The 25411-nt window shown below is 35.0% G+C and overlaps 1 protein-coding gene across 1 annotated transcript in view; it reads right to left on the reverse strand.

Annotated features, from left to right (window-relative positions):
- Positions 1 to 25411, reverse strand: part of DEUP1 (deuterosome assembly protein 1) — a 57197-nt gene that overhangs the window by 11962 nt on the left and 19824 nt on the right. Inside the window, exons 6-15 of the mRNA XM_014311796.2 lie at positions 23897 to 24068; positions 22469 to 22564; positions 17154 to 17288; positions 14241 to 14354; positions 11622 to 11834; positions 7456 to 7601; positions 6706 to 6811; positions 4936 to 5133; positions 3858 to 3944; positions 1160 to 1359 (exon numbers count right to left, since the gene is read on the reverse strand). Of these exons, the coding sequence (XP_014167271.2) occupies positions 1160 to 1359; positions 3858 to 3944; positions 4936 to 5133; positions 6706 to 6811; positions 7456 to 7601; positions 11622 to 11834; positions 14241 to 14354; positions 17154 to 17288; positions 22469 to 22564; positions 23897 to 24068 (1467 nt within the window). The remainder of the gene's footprint in view (positions 1 to 1159; positions 1360 to 3857; positions 3945 to 4935; positions 5134 to 6705; positions 6812 to 7455; positions 7602 to 11621; positions 11835 to 14240; positions 14355 to 17153; positions 17289 to 22468; positions 22565 to 23896; positions 24069 to 25411) is intronic.

The following is a 25411-nucleotide window of genomic DNA, read 5'->3' on the forward strand; positions in this document are numbered from 1 at the left end:
TAAAAACTAAAAGAAAAACCCCCCCCCCCCTGCCACTTCCAAAGATGGGTGTATCTGTGTGTATATATATTAATGCATTATGTATATATATATATATATAAAAAAAATACATATATCTATTTATTTTTATATACACATGAATGCTATCTCCAACACAAAACAACACTCTTTAAAAAGAAATTTTAGGCTATGGACCTACATTTACTGGAATGCTGCTCTATTTTGCAGAAAGAAAATCTTTTTAAATTTTGCCAAAACCTAAATGTATGAGTTTGAAATTGTAACATGTTCAATTTTGGCTCCAACTATTTCAACTTTACTTCACAGAACTATTTCATGTTAGTGCTATCATGTCAGTTCTTTATTACAAACAATCAGTATATTTAGCTTCCTATTAATTTTATTTTCCTGTACTGTGACATACTGTTTAGCAGGGTGCTGTTTTTTTTTTTTTAATTGCAATGGCATGATTATAATATGTTTGAAGGTAATTCAATGGCTTACTGAATACAGGGAAATAAGAAGAAAGTCATCACTACAATGCTTTCTATGAGTCTGAATATTCTCATTATTTTTCCCTAACAAGGAGTTTATTGTAGTAATGACTTACTCAGAGCATCTGAAATTACATTTCTGTTAAAAATCAGGTCACCCAAGAACACTGAAACCAGACAAGGCATTAAAATACATTTAATGAAACTTGCAACAAATGAAACTGGAGGACACAAAGCTTTTCAGCAGGGCCTATAGTTCAAACTGCTTATTAAGAAAACCTCCCATCGAGAAGTTTACCGCACATGCTGATTTTTCTAGCCTTTCCTCATCTTGTTTTTATTTGGTAGTAAAAAATACAGTCTGCTCTATCTTGCAAAACCTGGAACTCAGAATAGCTTGAGCAGCACATAAAAAGTTTTTAAAGTTTCATGTGCTAAATACTAAAACAGATATTAAACATTTCTGGGACTTCATTTATTGCCAATTTCCATTAGCCATGCAGAAAAATGCAGGAAGCCCTTACAAACATACTAACTAGATCTGATAGTTATATTGGTGGGAATTCTGAATGAACAGAAACAGCAAAAACTTGACAGTTTGGCCCAGTCAGACCTTCCAAAACACTTACAAGAAGTTTCATAAATGTGTACAATCTAAATATTACCTCTCTTCCTTTTCTTGCATCTTTGAATGGGTTTGGCAGCTGTGCTCTGTTTCTCTGTATGTATCCATGCAACTCAGTGTCGATGTTTCTGTGTCATTTTGCGGTTTAACAAGGGTATTTTGTAGTCTTAAATTCTCATGTTTCATTTTGTGAACAGAAGCTGTGAAATTTCCATGTTCTTTGTTACATAAATCTATACACTGTGAAAGGAGATAATACCATCATTAAGTAGTTATTTTTTCCACAGTAAATGGGCATATTTTTAACAAGCAAACACAAAACAATGTTCTATGCTAAAGAAAAGACCTAGTTACCATACATAATCATGCAACATTTAGCGCAAACCAAGAGAATTGCCTCCAGAAAAAAAAAAATCACAGTAGATAAATAGAAAAGAAGGGATAACAGCTCCTATAACACAATAAAACAAATTAAAATTTCTCAGCAAACATGCATTCAAAATATTATTGTTGTAAATTTATCGCTTGCTTTGTAAAACTGATGACATAAAAGCGACCATAACAGCTATAGCTGCAGACTCTATTGCTCCCTCCAGTAACAATTCCTCCAAAAATAACAAGCAAAATTATAGGAGTTCATTACTACACTAGATATAGAGTATGTGTACAGGCACAATTTAATATGTGTGTTGAGACAGTCGCCTTCAGTTTCAGAAGCAGTGAGTAAAGCCACATCAGCACAGTGCTCTCTGTCGTTGTCACTAAACCCTGCTTCTCAGCTGAGTTAGCCCACACAGTGTGCAAGGCAAAATACCGAAAGTGCAAGCCACAGGTGCACTGTGAGCAGGGGCTAAAGAGCCCCATCCACTAGGACATCAAGAAGGGAAGATGGAGATTAGCTCTCGAAGTTGTCTAGCCAGGATACTCTGTTCCTTTTTTCCTATCACTTAATGCACAAAGCCTATGCTGCACACCTGAGCCAGCTATTTTGGAACTATCTCTCTGCAGAGCACTGCACTGCATTGTGTAATATATTTGCAATAACAGTATACTGTCATCACCAGGAAATTTTCAAAAGGTTTATCAGATTACACACAAAAGACTAAAAGCCCTTGCATTTCATTAACTTGTGCTTTCATATATTCCTAGATCTACCTTATTCTTGGGGAACTCAGTAACTCATTACAGATTTGGTTCTTCGTACACTGCTGGCACAACTGTGCTCCTGCATTTGAAAGCTTGTCTATTCCTTGCACTGATTTGATGCCATCTCTTCCTGTGAACCTCGCCTTCCTCAGTTTTGGGGTGAATTTATGAGCCAAGCTGGCATGGAAATACCAGAAGGTATAATATAATTTAACATTTTGTGCAACTATGGGGGAGCAGGGGTTCAGCTACGTCTCACAAGTGGGAGGAGTGGAAGAACCGAGGGAGATGGAGAGCACTAAGTCATCCTACCGCTAATAGCTGTAAAGTTATAATGGCATGAACCCCAAAACTGAGCTGGCCCAGCTACATTGCTTTTGACATCTAAACCCTGAAAGTAACCCTGCCTGATGATGCATTACACCATACTGACTTAGGCTGGCACTGGTCTCAGAGGTTTGTGTAGTGCTGCACCGTACAGCACAAACATGTCCATAAAAATCTCTCTAATCCCTGGAATCTTAATATCAAATATATCACAATCTCTAATGTTTAGATCCTCACAATGCATTAGTAAAGCAGCAAAGAATTTTTAAGTCCACAGATCTACTGAAACACATATTGACCTTGGTATATGTAGCAACTGGATTTTACTGTTAAAATATAACAAACATGTGATGTCTCCAAGGACCCTTGTCAGACAGCTCTTCTCAATCTTCAAGAAAAGTGTCACTGCAGAGAAGAGTTAGACATGCATACACACACATCCATCTGTGCTTCCACAGTAATATATCAAATATACACACACAGATATCCATAATAGTGTGTATGTATGTGTAGGTAAGACATCACTGATGGACATCCATGCTGTTTTAAGGGTGTGGGTAAATGTAACATTCTTCCATGACAATTCACAGGCTACAAATCCCCCCAAAATGTATTTACATCAGTATTTCCAAACAACATTCCAGTAGGATTTTTTTAGTGATACAGTAACTGCAGATGTTCTGTAAGAAGGGGATCTTTTGAAGCTTTTTGTGGAAAACAGCATATATACCATTTATTATACCTTCATAAACCATAGTTCTAGATAATCTCATGGCGCACTTTTCATCAATTAAATTTTAAAGCCCCGCTGTTTGGAGAGATATAAATACTAAACTCTGAAAATAAGCTGGGTGGGAGCAAAATGTGTCAGTTTTTTACACTGCTATTTAAATACCATGTGAACAAAGGGGTAAGATATTAAAAAAGGGGCATATTTTTGTCTGTGAAAATGATGACTGTTTAAACTTAAATAAGTGATATCACTTACAAAAATATAATCTCCCAGAAATTGTTTCGTGTCTAGACAGTTACTGAAAAATTTAACTCGTAGTTTAATACAATTAAGGTAAAAATTACTCTTAGCTATACTCATACCCAGGCTGTGTGTGAATACCACTTGGTTTTGATTATGTTGCACACCTGGTATTTATTTTTTTATTTAATGTATGCAAGACAGAAATCTCTAAATCTGCCATGATCTTAATCTGCATTTACAACAAATATAAGGAACTATTCTGCATACTTCATAGGTTCAAAAAATTTACCATGCAACTTTCACACTCCTGGTTTTCCACCATTTCTTTTAGATGCGTGTTTTCAGATTTGATAACTTGGTAATGGAATTCCAACAACTAGGAAAAGATTAAGTTCTTAGTTAAATACAAGAATATTACTCTCAACTGAAATAACACTGAGTATAGATATATTTAAGCTTAATTTTACAAAACATACATTAGTATCTACAAAACTTACTATAATATTTTTAAATCTAGCAATACCAAAGTAGAAAGAAGTATTAAACCATCTAGAAAAGATATACAAATACACTACCTCTGAATTTGTTTACCTTTCTGAAAGAACTAATGACTTAGGACAACAAGTTCACATGTAGTTACTACACAGAAAGAGGACAGATTTTACAGGCCACTGAAACTAGATGAAATCCTATTCACGACATCTAGAAATTATATCTATTCTTTTATTGATATAGAAATACCTGGTAAAGAGTGCCATACAGCAGGAGATATCTCTCATTCTCCCCAAACACTAACTTTACTATAGTCAAAAGTAAAGTATTACTTCAATCACAGTGTTCCACATGTAGTGACCCTCTCAGAAAATGCAGAGATACCCAGAAACCTCTAAAAATGATGGTTCTTTTGTTTTACAAACTAAGTAATCAAGCTGACAAGTTTGTTTTCTAAACAAAAATTTGCCATCAAAATCCCCACTGGTATCTTACACTTTCCAGCTATAAAGTGACTAGAATTTTCTATGCAGATTTCTACCATTCTTCAAAAAGCTTTGGAAAACACTGAAAAATTAGAAACTTAAAGCACATGTAATAACCACGAACTGGAAGTCTTCAAGATCTTTTGCATGTTAACATGATAACTAGATGTGATGGTCAGAATGAATTTCTATTTAGAGGTACAGTTGACATTTACTGGTGATTTCTTGTTCCAGCATCAATTTGGCTGTTTTTGTAATACTTCACAGATATTACAGCACCACTGATAAAAACTACAGCAAGAAATGGGATGTCTTTTCTCCTACAGATAATAAACGTCATTATCAATAGTGGAGTAAAACGATGTGGGCTGCTTTTGCCTACTTGCATACCTGCTGTTTTGTTAACAATTTGTGTTTTGTCTCTAACTCCATTTTTAACTGTCTTTCCAGAAGACTAGCTTTCTCCATGATAGTTGCTATAGTGATCTCCTTCTGATGAAGCTCCTCTGTCAGGTCAGAGATTTCTGTCTTCATTCTTTCCTGCTCAGAGCAATGGGACTGCTCCTCTCGATAAACATGGTTTCTTATCTATAGCAAATACATTTCAAAAAGAAAAAATGCTGTGCAGTAAATATGATTGCATCACTTGCTACTTATCAGTGACTTTTTCTGCTGTTGCTTCCAAGACACCAGCTCTTCTAACTGAACAAGAGATTCTGAAATTATAAAATAAAATGTCTTTGGAAGTCAGTGTTTATTTTTACATCTTTTTTCACTTATCTTGTACTTTCATTTGCCTATTTAATATTAGAAATGAGCAAAGTACAATACACTTCAGTTAACCTTTTAAAAGAAAGTAATAAAAATCATTTATAGAATTAGAATTCATGGTAAAGAATATCCAAGAAAATATCCATTCAATAAATTTAAGTATGATTTAGTTATAATGCACTTAAGTTTTAAAATAGTTTGATGAAGCTTAAATTAACTTAGGAGCAATATAAATAAATCAATCTAGAGGTTCTTTAATAAGAAACTACATTAGAAATAAAGGGTATATATGGAAAATGATTTTATGAGAATTTTTCCTGCCATTACACATAAAAATTTAAGGTCAAACTTTCTTCAAAACCTCCTGTGCAGAGTTCTGCAAAGTATCAACACAAAAATTGTTCTCCTAATCTTTCTACTATAACCAACAATTTAGTACTGACAAATTTTTTTATTGTATAAGAAACAGAACAACAAAAACCAGCATAGCAACCTTTGAAGACATTTTACAACTTTCTGCAGTACTATACACAATGATTAACTGATTGCATTCTGGTTTTATTTATGCAAACAGCACAGAAATATTAGAATTATAAAAAAATAGATATAGGTGCAAAAAACCTAAAAGCTAGATCATGACTGTCATGCCAAAACTGATGAACCCAAGTCAGATGCATTCAAACAGAGACATTGAAAACCCACTTGGCAAGCATTCCTGTAACTTGCTCTAGGTGACAGAGTGATTGGACCCTTCCAACCTAACAATTCTGTGATTTTGCTTACATTGCTACTTGGCAAAACCACAACATGCCTGTAGGATGAGTTCTGAGCATCCTCTACTTCTGAGGTATTTCAGCCTGCCAAGCCATACACCGTTCCACAGTGCCATGCCAGTGCTGCTTGCTCACAGCATTTCTGAAATGTGCAATGCAATGTGATGCACAGCTCCAAGGAGACTGTGCAGCAGGTACCTGGGTAAGCTCAGCCTTGTGTGAGCACCTGCCACAGTGACTTGTATCAGTTGATCTGTTTGCATATCCTACCTCTGAGACCACCTACAAATTACAGCTTAGCTCTACAGGTTACCACTTAATCAGAGATTTGGAGGCTTTCTTAGTTGCACGTTATTATCTGAAACACAATAATGTGTAGGCATGGTCTCTTCTATTATTTCAATGGAGTAGGTAGGCACAGAAGCAGAATGTCAGTTTTACAGCTACACAACTAAATGCAACCATATACAAAACCTTTTTCATATAAAAAACTTCAAGCTCTCCAGTACCAACAATGCATCCTCCTCATCTCTACAGTATATGCACATACCCTAGTTCAGTACCCTCTCCTAAAAATCCTATACTGCAGTTAAGATCTGGAAATAATATGAAATACCTTGTTCAGCTCTTCTTCTTGGCATTCTTGACTTTCTGCAAACAGCAATAACTCAGGGTTTTTATTTTCTAGTTGCTCAGTAAGCTGAACATGAGATGATTGATGCCTTTAAATAAGAAATAAACAAAACATGAAACAACCAGAACATTCAATACTCTTGACCTTGTAGTATCCTCTCCACAGTGTAAAACTGTAGAACATCTGCTTGCTGATGAAAAAATACCCCCAAACATAACCAACATTTGGCCTAAACCAGGCTGGATTTTGGGAGATGTCAAGGAATCAAGGACAGTACAACTATGTGCGGAAAGACTCCTGAAAGCTCCTACAGACTGGTATTTCATATAATTTGAAATGGCTACAGCAGATTAGATAAACCATAAAACCATGATGATTTTATTCAAAGGAGGTTAGGGAGATTTCAGCTGCATTGTTTCCAAGTGTTTTAATGCTGAGAAAATGAAAGACTGTAAAGATATAGGTAGAACTATCTGAAATGCATTGATTTGTAAAAATCTAGGCATCATTAAATCTTTTTAACAGAGCCTGCATCTGCCTGAAATTGTCTGATATGAATTTCTATTGCCTGAAATTGTCTGATATAATTGTCAATGAAAACATCCAGTCTCAAATTCAGAAGCTGACATTTGAATCCAGAGTATCTTTTCAAACAGACTTAAAACAAATGTAAGAAAAAAGTTATTAGCTCAGAAATACTTGTTAATTTAAATATGTCTTCACCATTCATACTTTATTTGAATTTCCTGTATATCTTTATACTCTTTGATTTTCAATAGTTCTGTATACAACTTTTGGCATTCCAGTTGTATCCTTCTCCAGAGACCATCCCTTGATTGAAGATCATTTCTCATGTCTGAGATGTCTGCCTCCATGTTCTAAAGAAACAAGCAAACACACAAATAGTTAAATAAAATTAGACAGCTTAAAATGCTGGTTTTTAACACATCATATTCAATACCTGCACATACATGATCTTAAATTTCAGAAAAACATATTGCTTCCATGCCAGTTCTTCTCATCTAAAAATCAGATTCTGAATATTCTTTAGCCCTTGCAATGTTCCAATGAATCTGCTTCTCAAATTATCATAGGAAACATAATTCAGAAGTTCTTTATTGTACTAAATGCATCTAAAATATATAGCTTGGTTGTTTTAGCAGGTTCTGCATCCTGGAACATGTTTCACATGCCAGAATTGGTGCTATAAGTGGCTTCCATTCTTCATTTCCAAATTTATAAACTTTAGATACTACTAGGCTGCACAAATCTTCTTAAAAACTAGCTCCATCTGCATGGAGTTAATTGCTTATTTAAATGAAAATCGCAAAAATTTCAAACAATCAAAAAAAAGATTTTTCTTAGGGACTTGAAAAACCTCATTCTGTTTTATCTTTTATTTCTGATTGATAGTGTGTTAGACAACCTGAAGACACATACTACATTTGGCATGATAAAACATGAATTCCAAAAAAATCAGAATTTCACAAAAATATACCGAAAACATACTAAATATAAGAAATTGGAAACATAACCCACAAATAACGAAAGTTACAATAACAATCAGTGCTTGCAACAGTAATATCCAGAGAATATGTATTGCTTCTCACCTAAGATCCTAAAGCACATTTCAGATTGAAAAAAAAATTATTATTCTGAGGATATTGATTCTTTACCTTTCAAACTATTACACTAAAAACATTCACATTTTTCATAATTTCTTCATTTTATTTGAATATAGTTTCCATTTTTAAGAGCAAAAATAAAGCCTTTAAAATTTCAAAAGAGAAGTGGATTCCAGCAACTGCACTGCAAGGAGGATCTTCAAAGGTTTATTTCCCCTAGAGCCTCCTATGAGAATGACCCTCCTCCCAAGAAGCCTGTGGTCTTCCTCAGGCTGAAAGGGTTGCTGAAGACAGATATTGAAGTGCTTTTGCATTTTTTGAGGTTTTTTTTGGGAGGGCTGCATATATGAACTCATTCATCTAATCCTTTGTTACATTAAGACCAAGAGAGCTTTTTGAAACACCAAAATGCAATCCTGGGTTTAGTCAAGTAAAATAAAGCTTAATAAACTGTTAAAGTTGTTGGTAAGACTTGTTAATTCTCATCTTCATGACTCCAATATTCAAGAAATAGCCACAATTGTTTTATAACACATGAACCTGGGAGATGGTTAGCCCTCTGACTTCATTCTAGGGTGGGTAAGGGAGATGAATTCCACACAATTGTGTGGCAGAAGTCATATTTTCTGTAATAGACTGCAGTCAACACATATATTTACATAGATTTTATTTTCCTGTGAATTAAATAGTAGCAGGAACAACAGTAGCCACAGCAGCAGCTGCAATAATAATTGAAACAGAACTTCAGGTCAAGAGTTTCACAGTTTCACATATCAGTTAAAAAATAGATATGCATCACTTATTATTTTAGAAAATATCTACTGCTTCTGGTTAAAAAGGAAATTAATTTTGAAGCAGAAAACTTTAGGATTTGTTAAAAAAAAATCTCATATAAAGAGTCTATTTTAAGTTAAAAAAAATCATTAAATCTTTTCTTTCCTTCTGTGAAATGTTTTGCCTCTACTAGCTTGCCAATCAAAACAAAGTCCCAAAAATTTCCTGATCAGCTCTTGTTCTAATTCTACTCAAAGCTGTTTGTGGTGGGTTGACCCTGACTGGATGCCAGGTACCCACCACACCCACACTGTCACTGCCTCTCCCAGCTGGACAGGGCAGAGAAACAAGAGTAATGCTCTTTGTTTCTGGAGGTAATGACAGGGAGAGATCACTCACCAGTTACTGCCAAAGGCAGAACAGAGTCACCTCAGAGAAATTAATTTATTGCTAAAAAATTAGACCATGTTAATGAGAAAAAAACCCTAAATCTTAGAACACCTTCTCCTCATGCCTCCTTTCTTCCCAGGCTCACCTTCACTCCTCAGTTCTCTACCTCCTCCCCTCCAGTGCTCTGTCAGACATCGGGGAAGCTTCCAGTACCTTCTCACAGAGGCCATCCCTGGAGTGCGCCCACTACCAAAACCTTTCCAACATGAACCCAATACACTATTCCACCTTTTAAATACAATTATATGGTGTATTTTCACATAAATTAGTATCCAGCAGCTGACCTAATGCTGACTTTTCAAGAATCAAGCCCTTGGTGTGATATTTTCAGGTTACCTCTCATGCCTGCAGATAAGTTTGTCAGATAATTCACAGGGTAGAGAAATAGATTGCAGTCTCCATTTAGATCTTTTAAACTTTGTATTTTCTGTAAAGTCAACAAACTGCTTTTCCATACATTTCACTTTATTATTTGCTAATTAATACTGTAAGTGAAACAATTAGAAGCACACTGAAATGATCATAGGCATAAAGAAATATATGAGGCTCAACAAATCTTGCTTTCATTGCCATCAGAGTTCTCCACACCAAGATTCCCATCTACTCCTTCCTTCTTTACCCATATCATGTCCAACTATTGCCATCTTCCACCTAATTCTCCTTCACGTAAACCTGCTTACTTTTTCTGGCTGACAACAGGGTTTGTAATTTATTCTTTCTCATACAGACATTCCTAAAAAAATATTTTCCCTGAGCTACTCCTTTTCACCAAACATTGACATCAGTGTTTCCCTTATGCAGCTATTTCCAAATGCAGGTTTTCTAACTAACATAACAACATTCCATACCACCAACACAGTTATTCTGCAACTTTCTGCCCTTCAGATGACACTGTTATGTACATCCAGCTCCACTTCTACTTAAAGTGTCTTCAAGCTTCCTACAGCTCCTGAACTCTCTTGAATACATGATTCCAAAGTTCTTCCTGCTTGAAGATTTTCTCCAAGGCGACAGCACAATCTCTCCATCATACAGCTTGTATCCACTTGCTCTGACTGCCATGATTTGTTCCAGTGCATATTCTACTCCCACTTCTTCGATGGCAGCCTTTTTTACAGGCCCCAAAACAGAAGTTTTGCTTGCACACTCATAAGTTGTACACAGGCAAAAGACTCAATGAACTAATGTGCAAATGGCATGTAAGAACTTGGCTCTTCTGACAACACAATCTGAAATTAATCTCCGCCACATATATGCTAATTCCTATAAAGTATATTGCATATGCTGTTAGCACACTGCAAGACTATCTGTAAACAGAAACAAATCTTTCTCCAAAAAGACTTGAAGTTACTATATACCATTCAGTATATTACTGAACCTAGAACTGCTTAAATAAATAAGCAAAAGCATAACTGATACATGTCACCAGAAAAAAAAAATCAACAGGAATCTCATTCCTGATGTGTTTCAAACACAGATAATAAAAAAGTTGTAAAGATCTTGTATTATCTCAATCTTGTCAAAACTCATATACCATGACCAAAAGAAGAGGAGCAAATGGCTGTCTTCATAGATCAGTTCTATGCTGAAAAACAGTGAACTAGGGATAAAACCTGATGGTTATTTACAATAGCCAGAAATGTAAAAAAAATTTTAAATTGTCTGCATAATCTCCTTTCAAAACAATCAAAATATACCATACATGTTTGTATATACTTATTTACTAGTTATATGGCACAATGAACAACAAGGTGTAAATCAGATAAAGAGATTTCACAGAAGTCATTTATATTTAAGGAACCAAACTAGGGGAAGTTCTAGTAGATGCCATGGATATAGGAGAGTTACAAAATGCTAGATACATAGACAAGAGAAAAAATATACTGCTACATTTCAAACTTATTTCTGTTTTACTAAAAAACCCAACCCATACTGCTCCCAGATTATTCTGTGCTCATGCACAGAATACACCTAATGTATATTTATGTAGGCATCTCATCTTGATTTTCCAACATTAATTCCAGAGTCATCATAAACAACCATTACTACCTGGCACTGATTTTGGTACATTTTTAGATCCTCACGGAGTTTCATGTTTTCCTCTACCAGTTTATTCTTGTTTCTTGCTATTTCATTCACAATTGCCTTTAGCTTTTCAATAATCGAATCATCGTTTTCATTTTTGGGCTGGGTATAGGTAATTAGCTCTTCTTGGTTTTGTTTCTTATTGCAAATTTGGAGTTGATAATTCTGGCTCTGCCTCTATAAAACAAGAAAATATTTTAAAATAAACTCAATAATTGTATGTAAATTGCTTGGACCAAATCGTTACTACTAAAATCATAAGGCCATTCCTGTCTTCACCTGGATTTGCTTAGAAAAGATGATACAATTCAAACAGTTTGAATTACTTGCCCTCAATTAAAAAAAAAGTTTCAAAAACCTTCAAGGGCACGGGAGTTTTTCAAGGATTTTTTTCTCCTGTGCTGTGTATTTTCGTAATACTTAATGTTAATGAACCTCAAATGTGAAAAAGGTGATTATGATGACCTACTCAAAGCAGTTACCTGTGAGAAATAATTTGAGAGAAATGTTCCTCTTTGATTCATTGAACTCAGCAGGAGCTGTATGTGTGTGTGCCTCAGGATAGATATTAACCTTTGACTAGAGGGCTACCATTACATAGGTCATGTACAAACAGCTGAGTTACTACAAGAACTGCACTTCTTTGAGATCATTATCCTTAAACTTAGGAAAGAATCATTTGTACATTTGGCAGAGTCCTACACTCCATGCAGCTTCTTGTACCAATTAAAATCCTAAACACAAAACTTCAGAAAATTGGTATTGCCAGTATTTCTGAATCCACAGGCATTGTGAAGAAGCATAATTACTATGGCAACTGTTTTTGCTGTTTAAAAAATTATCCACATTAATCCCACTACTGGGAGATTACCAAGCAGCACTAATCTTTCACAAGACTGAGAATTACTTGAAAAATGACAACAAAATATGACCTGGAAATCATACATCATGTGCAGAGAACAAGTTGGGCAAGAAAATATAAAGTGAAAATAAATAGGGTTAAAAATACCATATTTCACTGACAAGGACTGCAAAAAGTCATACTTTAGACAGTTTTTGATGTTATTGACTATGTCCCCATAATTTGTGTTGGCTGAGAACCTAAGTAGAATGGACCACTGGCTGCATATCAAATAAAAAGCCAAAAAAAATTTGCAGGTTAAGTTTCATGTCTATAGACAAAAAATTAAGGTCCCTTCGACATCCAAGTTATGGATTCTGATATATACAAGTGTCAATATACCTTGTGAAAAATACACTGCAAGACTGCAACTGGAAATCAAAGATCTCATGAAACACAAATTTCAGGCAAAGATGCAGGAACAATTAAGACTTTTGAAACAGCTAAGGGTCCATCAGACTTCGATTTAAAAAAATAGTTGGTGTTATGTTACAGTTGTAAAGGAAACTGTCTTCAAGGCAAGTTCACTGATGGAATTGAAAGCTTCAACAGAAAAATGTGAATCATCACCCTCAGTACTCTATTTTGACTTGTCTAACTGTACAATCAACATGTCATCAGTCAATAGTTTTGTCTAATCAAAGACTTGCTTTTTCAATTTTTTAATTTGCATGAAAGCTCAATTGCTGGAATATAATGCTCTCAGCAGCTGAACCCAAAACATAACTGTCATCCTTGGAAACTCTGGATATGTGTAAAGAGTCTCACAGGAATTGTTAAGAAAGTGTTTCACTAGATTAAGATCCAATGAGCTTAGTAATAGTGGAAAAGGGAATTACCAGTGAGCAACATAATTGGCTTCCCCTTACTTAATCTTCAAGCTGTCTTGTGGTGCAGTCAATTTGTAAGTTATTTTCTGAGTTTTTTTTTAAGAGAAGGATAGGTCACCATGATACCATTAAATAACATTTTTTTTCTGGATTAGAAGGAATTAAAAAAATAAAAATATGAAGTATCAATAGTCTATCTATAAAAAAGCAATAAGCAAATTGGCAAGTAAAAAATAGTCATAAAGTCAACCAAAGAACTGCATAGTAACCAGAAGGCTGAAAAATATGAAAAGAGAGAGCTAAGTGATCCAACAAAAAACTCCAAGAGTGATTCTGGAGTAGCATACGAAAATTCATTTTTAAGCATAACTGATGTTACTGTATATTTATGATCTTCAAAAAAAAGAAGGCTATCAGATTTGAAGGAACTTTATACTTGCATCAACACCTCAATGGCATGCACTATTTACTTGGTAAGATACTTTTTAATAACTTGTCAAATTAATCGCATATTAACAAATAACATGGAAAAGTGTATGTATAATATGCTTAAAAAGCAAAATGGAACAGTCAGTGGTTTTTGTAATTGTTTGGAGTTTTTTTTTAGAAATATTTCCATTTCCATCATGATCTTTATTTGTTTTCTCACTTTCATGAGAAAAACTAAATTAAAATAAGTCCATGTATCATTAGATCTTCCAGTATGGTTCTGCCTTACCATATATTCACTACCAATACACACATGCATTGTAAGATTCACTGTAATCTTATTTTTTAAAAATTAAGTTAAAGTAAGCTCTAGCTGAGCAAAGAGTTCATTTTCTTCCTAGAGCAGGAAGGTAGGAATTTTACCTGAAATAAACTACATTTCTCAGGCAATAATTTTTGTTGCATATCTACATAAACAGGGTTATTTACATAGGTTGTCCCGTTCTTCTCCCATTCTTGTGATTTTGCCTTAAATCCCTGAAAGACAGCAAAACAAGCCGAGTAAACATAGAGGAAATATCTATTTTCCTCAATCTAAAGAATTTTGTAATTTGTATTGTTCTAAGAAATACCTAGTTTTTAAATTAATACATAATCTTTCCATAATTTTGGAAAGAAGTAAAAAAAAGAACAATTCTATAAACCAGCTGTCCAGTCACCCCCACCAGAGAAAGACCCGTCTTAAGGGCTACTGATCTGCGAACAATGAGTGTAAACATAATAACTGAATAAAAACAATAAAATAGAGTTATTACTATGATACACAAATTGTATTGGATAGTAGTTCCTGTGACTTTAAAGCTGTATCAGCGATGAGCAGGGTAATCAGCAGGGAATAAAACCCTCAATATTCAGACACAAAGTGGTTGCTTTCGCCTTGGTTTTTAATGGGACAGCAGCTACATTGAATAAATTTTACTTCTTGCTCTCTTTAAAATTGCTGCTTCAGGTTCTGAGTTCATTGAGTTTAAACAAAAAGCTGTTTAAGAAATTGTATTATATTAGATTTATCTAATATTGATTTTGTATTTTCACGTACATTCACATTTATAGTATATTTGAACACGCTTTAAACCCATGCCAAACCTTGTATGTTCACAAATATATTTTAAAGGCAGTATCCTAAAAATAAGCAAAATTTCAGTTACTAGAACTGTTGCTCTTTTAGTTTGAAAATTCAGCAAAATAACAGTACACTGATTTATATATTGAAAACTAATGGAAATGTTGTTCCAAAAAGACAGATGATATTTTATAATTAAGCTAAACTGGCATATTCCCCAAATTTAAAACAATAACAGGGTTTTTTTGCTACTGAAGAAAATCTGACTATTTCTCAACACATATTAATACAAATCTTCTTTCATAGCTTTCCTGATATCTGCTCTGGCATTTATAACAATAAACATCTCCCTATTTTATAAAACATGATACAAACGGAATTTCAGACTACTTAATAAGGACTGCAGGTTCAAGGCCTTACTAAAGCACTGCTGAGCTTAGTAGATTTTCACCACAGTAATTATTTCCTGAATACTCGAATTTGCTGAATATATTCCAAGCACCCATTTTTCATACTGCATAATTAATCAAATTATAGCATTGTCTTACATTATTTTCACATTTTAATCTTGAGTAAGGTTATTCTCAAATTAGCTGACAGCAGTGATATATCAATGATAGATGTACAACCCATTGATTATTCCTGTAGTAGCTGATGTTGGCAGCTATGCTGCAGTCCAAAGCATCATAGCTTTTCTGATGGTGAGAACTTCCATGGGGAGGAGACAGCTAACATCATATAGAGTTGGGATGTGTCTATGTGGGTACAGGAACCTGAAGGTCACAGAAGTTAGTCCTGTATCTTACAGAATAACATACAAGGCAAGTCCAAAATAGAGATCCTAAGACTCTGCTTAATTTGGCTTAAAAGTAGGAGATTACTTAAAATCTACTAGTGCTGAATTTCTTGATTGCAAAGTCCTCAAAGTGTCCAAATCATCTACATCATAAATCTACATCATAAACATCTAAATCCTCCCCATGCTTAGAGCTGGGCAAGCAGCTCCCGTATCAACTGGTTCCACTCTCCTCGCTTTGCCTACAGCACCCAGCCCAGTAAGCACGTGGAGCACACACTACTTCATTATGCTCTTCTCAAAGGATAGACAGAGAAAACATGGACTTTGTGATCATCCCATGCTTCATCAGATTACTGCTTAGACTGTTCTTCCCATAAGTGGAGGGCTCGGTGTAAAAATCTTGCAAGACAGAACCTGAAGTATAATCCTCCCATGTTAGTTTTCTACCTAACAGACAAATGTTATTTTTCAACAAGCTGCGAAATTCTTCCTTTTGAAGTTGTTTAATTTAGCTCAGGCTATCAGGAGATTTATCAGATAAAAAAGAAGCAGTAAAAATTAGCATGCCTAGAGATGATATTGCTCAGTTAGAAGAAATAATACTGGATATCAGTTTCTGCCCCAGTGAATGCAGCCACAGCCATTTGGAGAGAAGACACCACTTATGGGCACACTCTCTGCAAGCTCTCTATCTTGCCTAACTTTCCTGTTAGTCCAATAAATACCACAGATCATATTATTCCACAGATCATAAAGTAACCTCTGAGAAGTCAAGACTGGGAATTATGAACAAAAATCAGTGTCTTCCTGTATTCAACAATAAGTCCAGTAAAATCCAGCCTGTGTCCAAAGGGATAGGGAGTATGACTGATTCCTGTCCTCAGCATCTATTATCTAGTCCCCCAGCCAGTATGCTGGATTCTGCAGAATGTATTTTTAAGTGCCTAATCCTTCCTCATACATTGCCTAGGGAAATTAGGCACTGAGGTCAAGGTCATGGATTGCTTCAGGCATATGGGTACTGACAGGATATAGGTTTAACAAGCAGTTTTCCAATCCTAAAAACTTTTCTCTATGTAGTCCAATGTGCTCAAGGTTGTCCTTGAGGTCTATAAAACTTGAATTAATGATAGGTATTATGTGACAGTATCCTGTACATGTACAAGCTCTCATGCCTCAAAAGAGACTGTGTTATCCAGTACACATCTATTCATCAGGAAAAAAGTAAAATTTATTTATAGTTACATTTACAAAAATTTTGGTATTAAATAATGTTAAAACTAAGAACCATTCTTGCCAAAGCAAGACGATATAATTTTTGTAGGAGTATGAGCAAAATAAAGCTTACAATTTTAAATCAAATATTAGTTCTAGAAGCATAATAGAATTAAAATATAATGACAACTATTCTTACCTCAAGTTTCATGTATAAATTCCTTGGGTTAGATGATGTGTCCAGATTTTCCTCACATTCTTCTCTGCTTTCAAGCTTTTTCTGTTTTAACTGGTATGACTGTAGCTTTTCATAGCTATGTACCAACTTTGAGAACTAAAAACAAAAGTAGAGTTGAACATGCAGAATCTATCAAGGAGGATCACATGGCCAAAGTTTTCTTTAAACTAGAATCACCAACTGCAGCTTTAGCATTCTAAATGTTTAATCAATGTAACAAAAAATCAATTAATAAAGTTAAAATCAATTAATAAAGTTATCACAGATGAACAAGACTATGCTCTCATATAAATGATAACTAACTGTTTGAATGGATTCATTTGACAGCTACTTAATTCTGCTGCAGCTCTCCATGGCATTGCTACCCACAGAGTCATTTCCTCTACAGTGTTCATATGGATTGTTCTACACTTGTTTACTGCCATCTTGTGTTGACAATTTAAAGGGTGCTCCACTGACCAGAATGAAAGATTATCATTAATGTATGCTAAACTTGCGTGTTCTTTCTTATGATGAAAATTGTTGAAATGTTATGTGTGTGATGATGGCACTCTTCTGGTACCACTATGTGGGTCTCAGAGCTAGACACTAAATAGACAACAGACACTCCCTACTGATGTCATCATGAAAGCCTGGCTTAGGAGTCAGAGGCACAGAAGAAAAGGTTCCAGGAGAAGGACCAGCCTCTCCAGAAAAACAGCCAGTTTTCACATCAGTTTTTCCACATCACACTGCACAAAACAAAGGGTCTGTCTAGTGCCTGTTTACAAATCTGATACAGAAAAGTGGTACTTTTTGCTAGTAATATGTACATTTGGTTTTGAAAAAAAATGCAAACCCAAAGATATTGATAAAGGAAACACTAAAAATACCGTCTTGTGGAAAGTTGAGTGAAAGAACTTTGGGAAGAATATTATGCAGAAAAGAAGCTTCCAATAAATACTGATCATGTCTCTTGTTGTTTAGTTCCTTTACAATTAAATATATATGACTTTAAAAAAACCTGACTCTCACATAAAGTTCTTTGTATACCCAAACAAAATCCGTAAAATCTCATATGTTTGTTAACAGCTCAAAGTGAACTACTGCTTGGAAATGGAATGGAATCCTGTTGAGTCAACACTGAATGAGCAATTGAGGTCTGTTCAGATAACAAACATGGCAAAAAGAAGTCTAGAAAAGATATAAAACAGGAACAAATTAAAAAATAATCTGGAAACTTCCTAGACACATTTGAGATGAACTTGACAATCATAATATGGGACAGCAAAAACTAATTGAAAAGATGACGAGAAGACAGATTGTTCTGGACTAAGACATTTCATGATATGAAGAGGCCCAGGCACAGATTTCACCAACTCAGAATGTCTGAATAGCAATTATGTAACATGGGCATAACAGAGCTGAGTTACCACCTTTAAACCCAAATCAAAAGTCTTGCAGTGAAGCTGCCTATATTTGAAATTGACTTTGTCAGAGAACAGAGTTAAGATAAAATATTTAAAATGAGTCAGAGTATCCAGGCTCAAACAACATGGAACTCATTGACCTTGGAAGAAAGATATCCTTTTTCAAATAGGAGTTTTGCTCTTGAATATGTTATGGCATATTTGAACTGCCTGGGAAGACTCAATTCAGATAAGACAGGTATTGGAATGCTTATGCTAAAAAGGCTAGGAAATATAGTATCCAAACAATTTGGTAAATCAGTCCAAAATGGAACAGAGTGGTCAAAATGAGAACATTTAGTTTGAATCTTAGATATTTAATGACAGTAGGATATTAAAGGCAAATTGTTGTCTGGATGTTAAAATGACTGGAAACCAGACTGAAAGAAAAAATCCTTTCATTTAAGGCCAGATATTTGCTTTAAAAGGTCCAAGTTGTTCTGTTTGCATGTTGTGCACGTTAAAAAAAGATGAGGCATTTTAGTGAGTTCCGGGGTAGAATCCATCTTAGTTTAAATTTCTGAAAGTTACACACACAAGCCTGAGATACTCTGCATCAGAAAAATCTGCCTGTAAATGCTTAGTCATTTCAGCTATCTTAAATTCTTGTCATACACTGACACAAATTGTATTCTGGGGGTATCTATTTCTTTCTGGTGATTCTAAAGGGAGCTTGGGACAGCTCAGACATAGGTTTTACACGTCTAAGTGAGGAAATTAGTTGCAAAGTTCTTAGAACAAGAAAGGATCCTTGTTCTTTTGCTGAGAGACTTCCATTACTTTCAAAGTCAGAATATTTACTAGGCATTAATATAAAAAAATAAAAAAAGAAAAAGAAGGATCAAAGTAATGCAGATGAACCTCAGAAATTTTTGCTATTTAGTTATGACAAAATGCTGCATGTTTGAATGAATACAACAGTGTAGCCTAGGAGTTTCAGGTTACATACTAGGAATTATTTCCCTAATACAAGGAAAATATAGGTTTTACTGCATTCAACAGGCACACAATCAATTCAGAGGGAACACTGCTCATTAAACAGAAAAGAAATTCATTCTGAATAGTCTAACATTCTGACAGCTAGAAAAAGTAATCTTTACTATTTTTATCACGATTAGGAAGGAAGAAATCTTCAGTGGGATTTTAAGAATATATCTGTAGAGAAGATACAATGCTACTGGTAAATAGTAACACACAATTTGTGCAAAACAAAATTGTAGCTCATAAGATTCTACAGTTTAGAAGGTGGTATAACTTCCAAGTGAGAATAAGAACTGAAAGAAGGGAATCAAAGGAGACAAGGCAAAAATTAATATTGTCACAGAAGGTCTATATTTTAGATATGAGTTTGTGTAGCTCAGAATTGGGGACATTAAAGCCATTCCATTGCAGAAAATGCAGCACTGTAATTCAGGAAAGAAACTCAGTAAGGAGATGTGGCAAAAGCTAGAGGAGCAGAGTGGGACAGTCCTATTGTCTAGTATAGGTGCTAGGAATTGTTCTGACAGGCAGACTTCTGTTTATCACATGGAGAATCAAGACAGGCCCCTTAACACAGGCATTTAACAGTTTTCTGTTTCAGTCAAGGTGAATGAGGTGGATATTTCATGAAGAAATGTGGTTTGGTCAAAGGAGACGAATGGGTGCTGGAAATTAAAATGCAAACAGCATCAGCGCTGGAACCTTTAGAAAGAGGAACAGGATGACTGAGAGAATGAAATGTTTGGAAACATGGATTGGGAAAGTGACCTATATTCTTAAGAGCTAGAAATCCAAAGTTCTATCAAGTTTATCTTGCATAAAGATAGAAGAAGAAGCAATCAAGAAACCCAAAGAAAGGTTAAGTGGTCTGAGTGGTAACTAACAAGGATAGTTTGGGGAAGAAATATAACCAGATTTAAAGAGAAAAGCTTGTAGGTTAGAAAATGTCAGGTTCTTTAAAAATATAAAAGAGCAAACAGGTTGTATTTGCCTGTGGAAAGGACTTGTAGGATAATTAAACACTCCAAAATAAAAATCTTTATGAAAAATTGCCTGGACTTTCAATTTCAGAAGGTTCAATTTCAGTGAAGATATTAGCAACAACATGTAACATAAACCCAAGCATTTTTAGAACAGGATAAAAAATAATTAAGAAGTGAAAAATATAGCAGCAAATGTTATAAAGAAAAAAGAGTTTTACTATATTTTTGAGAATAGTTCTGCACTGCTAAAAGATACCTTACTACTTATGCATAAAATGTCACACTCCTTTTCATTATGTGATGTTTATCTTCTCAACAATCATGCTAAGAGGATGCTTTTCTGTAATTTGTGTAAATTATAAACCAGCTTTTATTTCTAGCTACTTTCCCAAATGATTAGAAGTGTTAATTACAAAACAGCCAAAGCATTCACTGCCTATTTAAAGAATTGTTTTCCAAATCCATTTTCAATTGTAAAAGAAAAGATAAATTAAATACAACATAACATTAAAAATAAGTAATAGATTTATTCATTTGATGGACTCAGGTGTACTATCACTTCTAAATGAAAATAATGATACTCAATTTATGCAATCTGATATCACTACATACTAAGTGTGGTGACTGGAAATTCTGAATTATAACACTACATCTCTGGTAGAAGAATCCAGCGAAGGGAACAGAAAAGTAGCAGGAAAAACAATGCAGAGTTGTGTACCTTAGTTGTTAAAATCTGAGAAACAGAATCAACTCAAGTTTGCTACGAATTTATATTCATGACTGAAGTAGAAAATATTGAAGAAACAAAAGGACAGGTGCAGAGCAAACACAGCCAAACTGCATCATAAAACCACAGAATGGTTTGGGTTGAAATGGACCTTTCAAAGACTATCTAGTCCAACTCCCCTGCCATAAACAGGGATACCTTGCATTAGACCAGCTTGCTCTAAGCCCCATCTAGTCTGGCCTTGAACATTTCCAGGAATGGGGCATCCACAACTTCTCTAGGCAACCTTTTCCAATGTCTCATCACCCCCACTGAAAAAATAATGAATTGCTCCTCAGGTACAGTCTAAATCTGCACTCATTCAGTTTAAAACCCTTATCCTTTCTCTCAGCCTGTCTTCACTGGAGAGCTGCTCCAGACCCCTCTGATCTTTTTCATGGCCTCCTCTTGACTTGCTCCAAAAGGTCCAAATCTTTCCTTTACTGGGGAATCCAGAGCTGGATACAGCACTGCAGGTGGGGCCTAACCAGAGCGGGAAAGGGAGAGAAAAACCTCCCTCAATCTGTTGGCCATATTTCTTTTTATGCAGCCCAGGATACAGCTGGCTTTCTAGGCTGCACGAACACTCTGAAATAAATAAAGCTAGAACAAATTCCCAACATCATTAATGTGTGTTACTCCAGTTTTGATACAAAGGAAATCTATACCTTATGGAAAGCAATCAGGCCACTTTAACAGTTGTGTAAATCAGGGAAACTAAAACCAGAAAAAGATATAGCAAAGACATGATAAGCACAGTATAAATCTTAAAATCCCTAGCATGCATTAGACTCATATTAGCATGAATCCAATTACCTATTTTATTCATTCACCAAGGCTTTAGTTCATTAGTCTGAAGTTAGGAAACCAAGTATTTGTCTTCATAACAGATGTCACATCCACATCAAAATCCATCCAAAGAGGTTTTGACATGACAGTACATAAATTATAATGGAGCCTGGTAGGAAGCTGTAGCCATCATCGTTTGTATGACAGGATTCATCTTTCCCAAATCCATGATGGCACATCTATACAATTTGGCATGTGTAAGTTTTTTCTACTGCAATCACAAAATAATGAAGCTGACATTTTTCTTACTTGAGATTTCAGTGCTTGAAGCTGAGCTTCATAACTCTGAGCCATTTCATTTTTAGTTTTCTGTAAGTTTTCCAATTCTTGTTGAAGTAGTCCCACCTAAAGTTAAAATAAGCATTCAAATGTACCTTTTCTGACATTTTTCAAAAGATGTAATTTTTGGGAAAGTAATTTGAAACTTTGAAAGAAGATCACTGCTTTAAGAAGAGATATTAAAAATAAGTATTAAATCAGTAGCTTGATAATAGAACTGCATACCACAGACCTAGATTGTCAACATCAAACTAGGAATTTTATGGTAAAAATCTTATTACACGCTGATGTTATGATTTAGTCATAATATTGTACAAGTCTGTCATGAAAGACCATTCCTGAAAGCTTTTTCAACCCAACTACAGTGTTCCCCATTGTGAAAATTTTTCCTGCTTGGCTTATAAAATGATACAAATTACCTTCCAGTATTTATGTGCAAATTACCATAAGACGCTGTGGACTCATTTCAGCTCCCTAAGTGCAGTGCCATTTGCGATATCATAAATTATTACTGAGTTTCACAGAGACCTGAGAAATATGACAGAGAGCATACACAGCACCTGTGCTTTTCTGGAGGGGGCACTTGGAAGCTTGGTAGAATATGATGAAGTATTTCAGATAATATCTCTGTACAGCAAATAAATTGATGCCTTCAGGATGGGCTACTTGAATTCTTGTCTTGGTTCCTCTGACTGCAGAGACTAAGGGCAAGTTCCTAATTGCTCATTAGGGAAAGTCACTCCATTTTCAAAACTCCCACAGGCAATTTAGCCACCTAGCTCACACAAGGACTCCCTCGTGCAAAATTCAGCTGTCTTGAACTAGAACTGAATGCTATGCAAGGATTTCTTGATGCTTCTGAATAATTATTCAGAAGAAAAGACTGTGAAATACTGACAACATCAGGTACACTGGGGCTTTAAGTTTCATATGAAAGTTGAAGTAGTAATACATTTCAAGTCTTCACAATGAGTAAAATTATCATACAAAGGCAGTATATTATGTAAAATGTTAAAAATCAGGAACAAACAGGAGAAAGAAAGACATGATTTTGGGAACCCTTTTGAACTGCATTCTTCCATTTAAAATTTCTGATGAAATGAGAAATGCTGGCATTTAGAAAAAACATAAACTATCTTTTTACAGCTAACCCGAGAATATTTGATGTAGACTTTAGGGAAATAGAAGAAATATGAGATTTTCAATGACATTTTTACAATCACTTTTCAGAACAGAAGCACAATTTAAAACAAAACACTAAGGATAATTAGCGACCTTTAAGGGGTATTTGGTATTTTTACATGATAGAACAAATGATCTTTTGGAGAATTTAAAGCATGCTAATAAGAAACTTCAAGAATAAATACTTTCTTTATAGAATGTGATATTCTTAAATACCTCTTGACCTTTTTGATCCAGTTTGCTTCGGGCACTTGCTAATTCTTGATCCTGGATATCCATCTTTGCTTCCAAAGCTCTCATCTTTCTTTCCCATTCTATTTGCTTTCTGTTTACCATTATGTCAATTTGATGCACCAATTCCTGAAGTTCAACTTCACATGGAGAAGCTCTAAAAACATAAAGAGATTTATGTTTTCAAATAAAGAATAAGGGAGAAAACAAATTTTTATTTACATTTATTTACAATTCTGTTTTAATTGTGACCAAACTAACCACTTTTCAACAACAGAAAGAAAGAAATGGGAAAGTTAAATGATGCCTTCAAATGTAGGTGGAACCTCACTCATCAATCTTGAGTTTGTCTGCATGCTCAACTTTTGACTGCACTAAACTGAAAAAACAGCTCCTTAATGTGGGCATCACAAATCTTTCATTTGGTCCTTAAATTGTGCACATCCCTTGTTTTGATAATTATTACAGGAAATTTGAGTGAATTTGTCACATTTATAACACAATTAAAACTTAGCATGATTTTTTGAAGTTAAATTCTTTAAAACTTCTTTTATGTCCACAAATCCTTGGAACTGTGATGGCATCAATGTTAAGTCTGGAAGGGCTTTTTAAATGCACACATAAATCTTAATGACTTTGTAATGTTAAAACTGTTGGTAATGCTGTTTTGAAATTTAATATGAATCACAGGATGACAATAACCGAAGAGCAAGCAAGTGATGTATATCGCTCAAAACAAAACCACCCCTCTCCTAAGTGCCTGGAACCCATCTCAAAAGTAGCATTAATGATGGGTAAACTTTGATTGCCTTTGGGTGGAATATAAAATGTGATTTTGAAAACAGAAGATAAAGTGATACTGCTTTATCAGGTCTACCTGTTACATCAGGACTACCTTTTCCTTGATACTGCTGTAAAGACCTGTGCACTTCCAGCCTCCTCTAATGGCAACACTTAGGTGAACCACCAGCAATGACTCAGCTGTATTATTTTAGCCTTCAGAAACAGGTGCTTGCTTTATCATGTGTCACATGGATAATCTGAATATTGTTATGCAAGTAAGAATGCAACTTCTAGCCTAGATCATCAGATTACCCTTTTAGATCCACCATGGCTGACACCCTTCACTCTTAAATTTCACCTGCCTCTTTCAGATCTTCCTGCACATGGCAAAGTCTGCATTTGTTGCTAAAAAATTTTCTCTTAACAGTTCTTGCATGCACTTGAATCTAGAGTGATCATTATATAAAAGGGAGCTGTTGAAAGCAAAACCCCTTCTGAAAGAGCTTCTCAGTCTATTTTCACTTTCTCTAATTCCTTACCTGGATCCTCTAAGCACACTTGCAGCTGCAAAAGGAAATCTGTATGTGAACTTGTAGATCACTGCAGCTGTTCTACTACCAAAACTACTCTGAACCAAGGCTCTAGTATTGAAGACAGATCTGCAGTCATCCCCACCCACTGGCAGAGAGGTGCTACTTGCTGCAGTAACTATTGCTT

Source organism: Geospiza fortis, unplaced genomic scaffold (assembly GCF_000277835.1).
Source record: "Geospiza fortis unplaced genomic scaffold, GeoFor_1.0 scaffold16, whole genome shotgun sequence".
In the NCBI taxonomy this organism is placed as follows: domain Eukaryota; kingdom Metazoa; phylum Chordata; class Aves; order Passeriformes; family Thraupidae; genus Geospiza; species Geospiza fortis.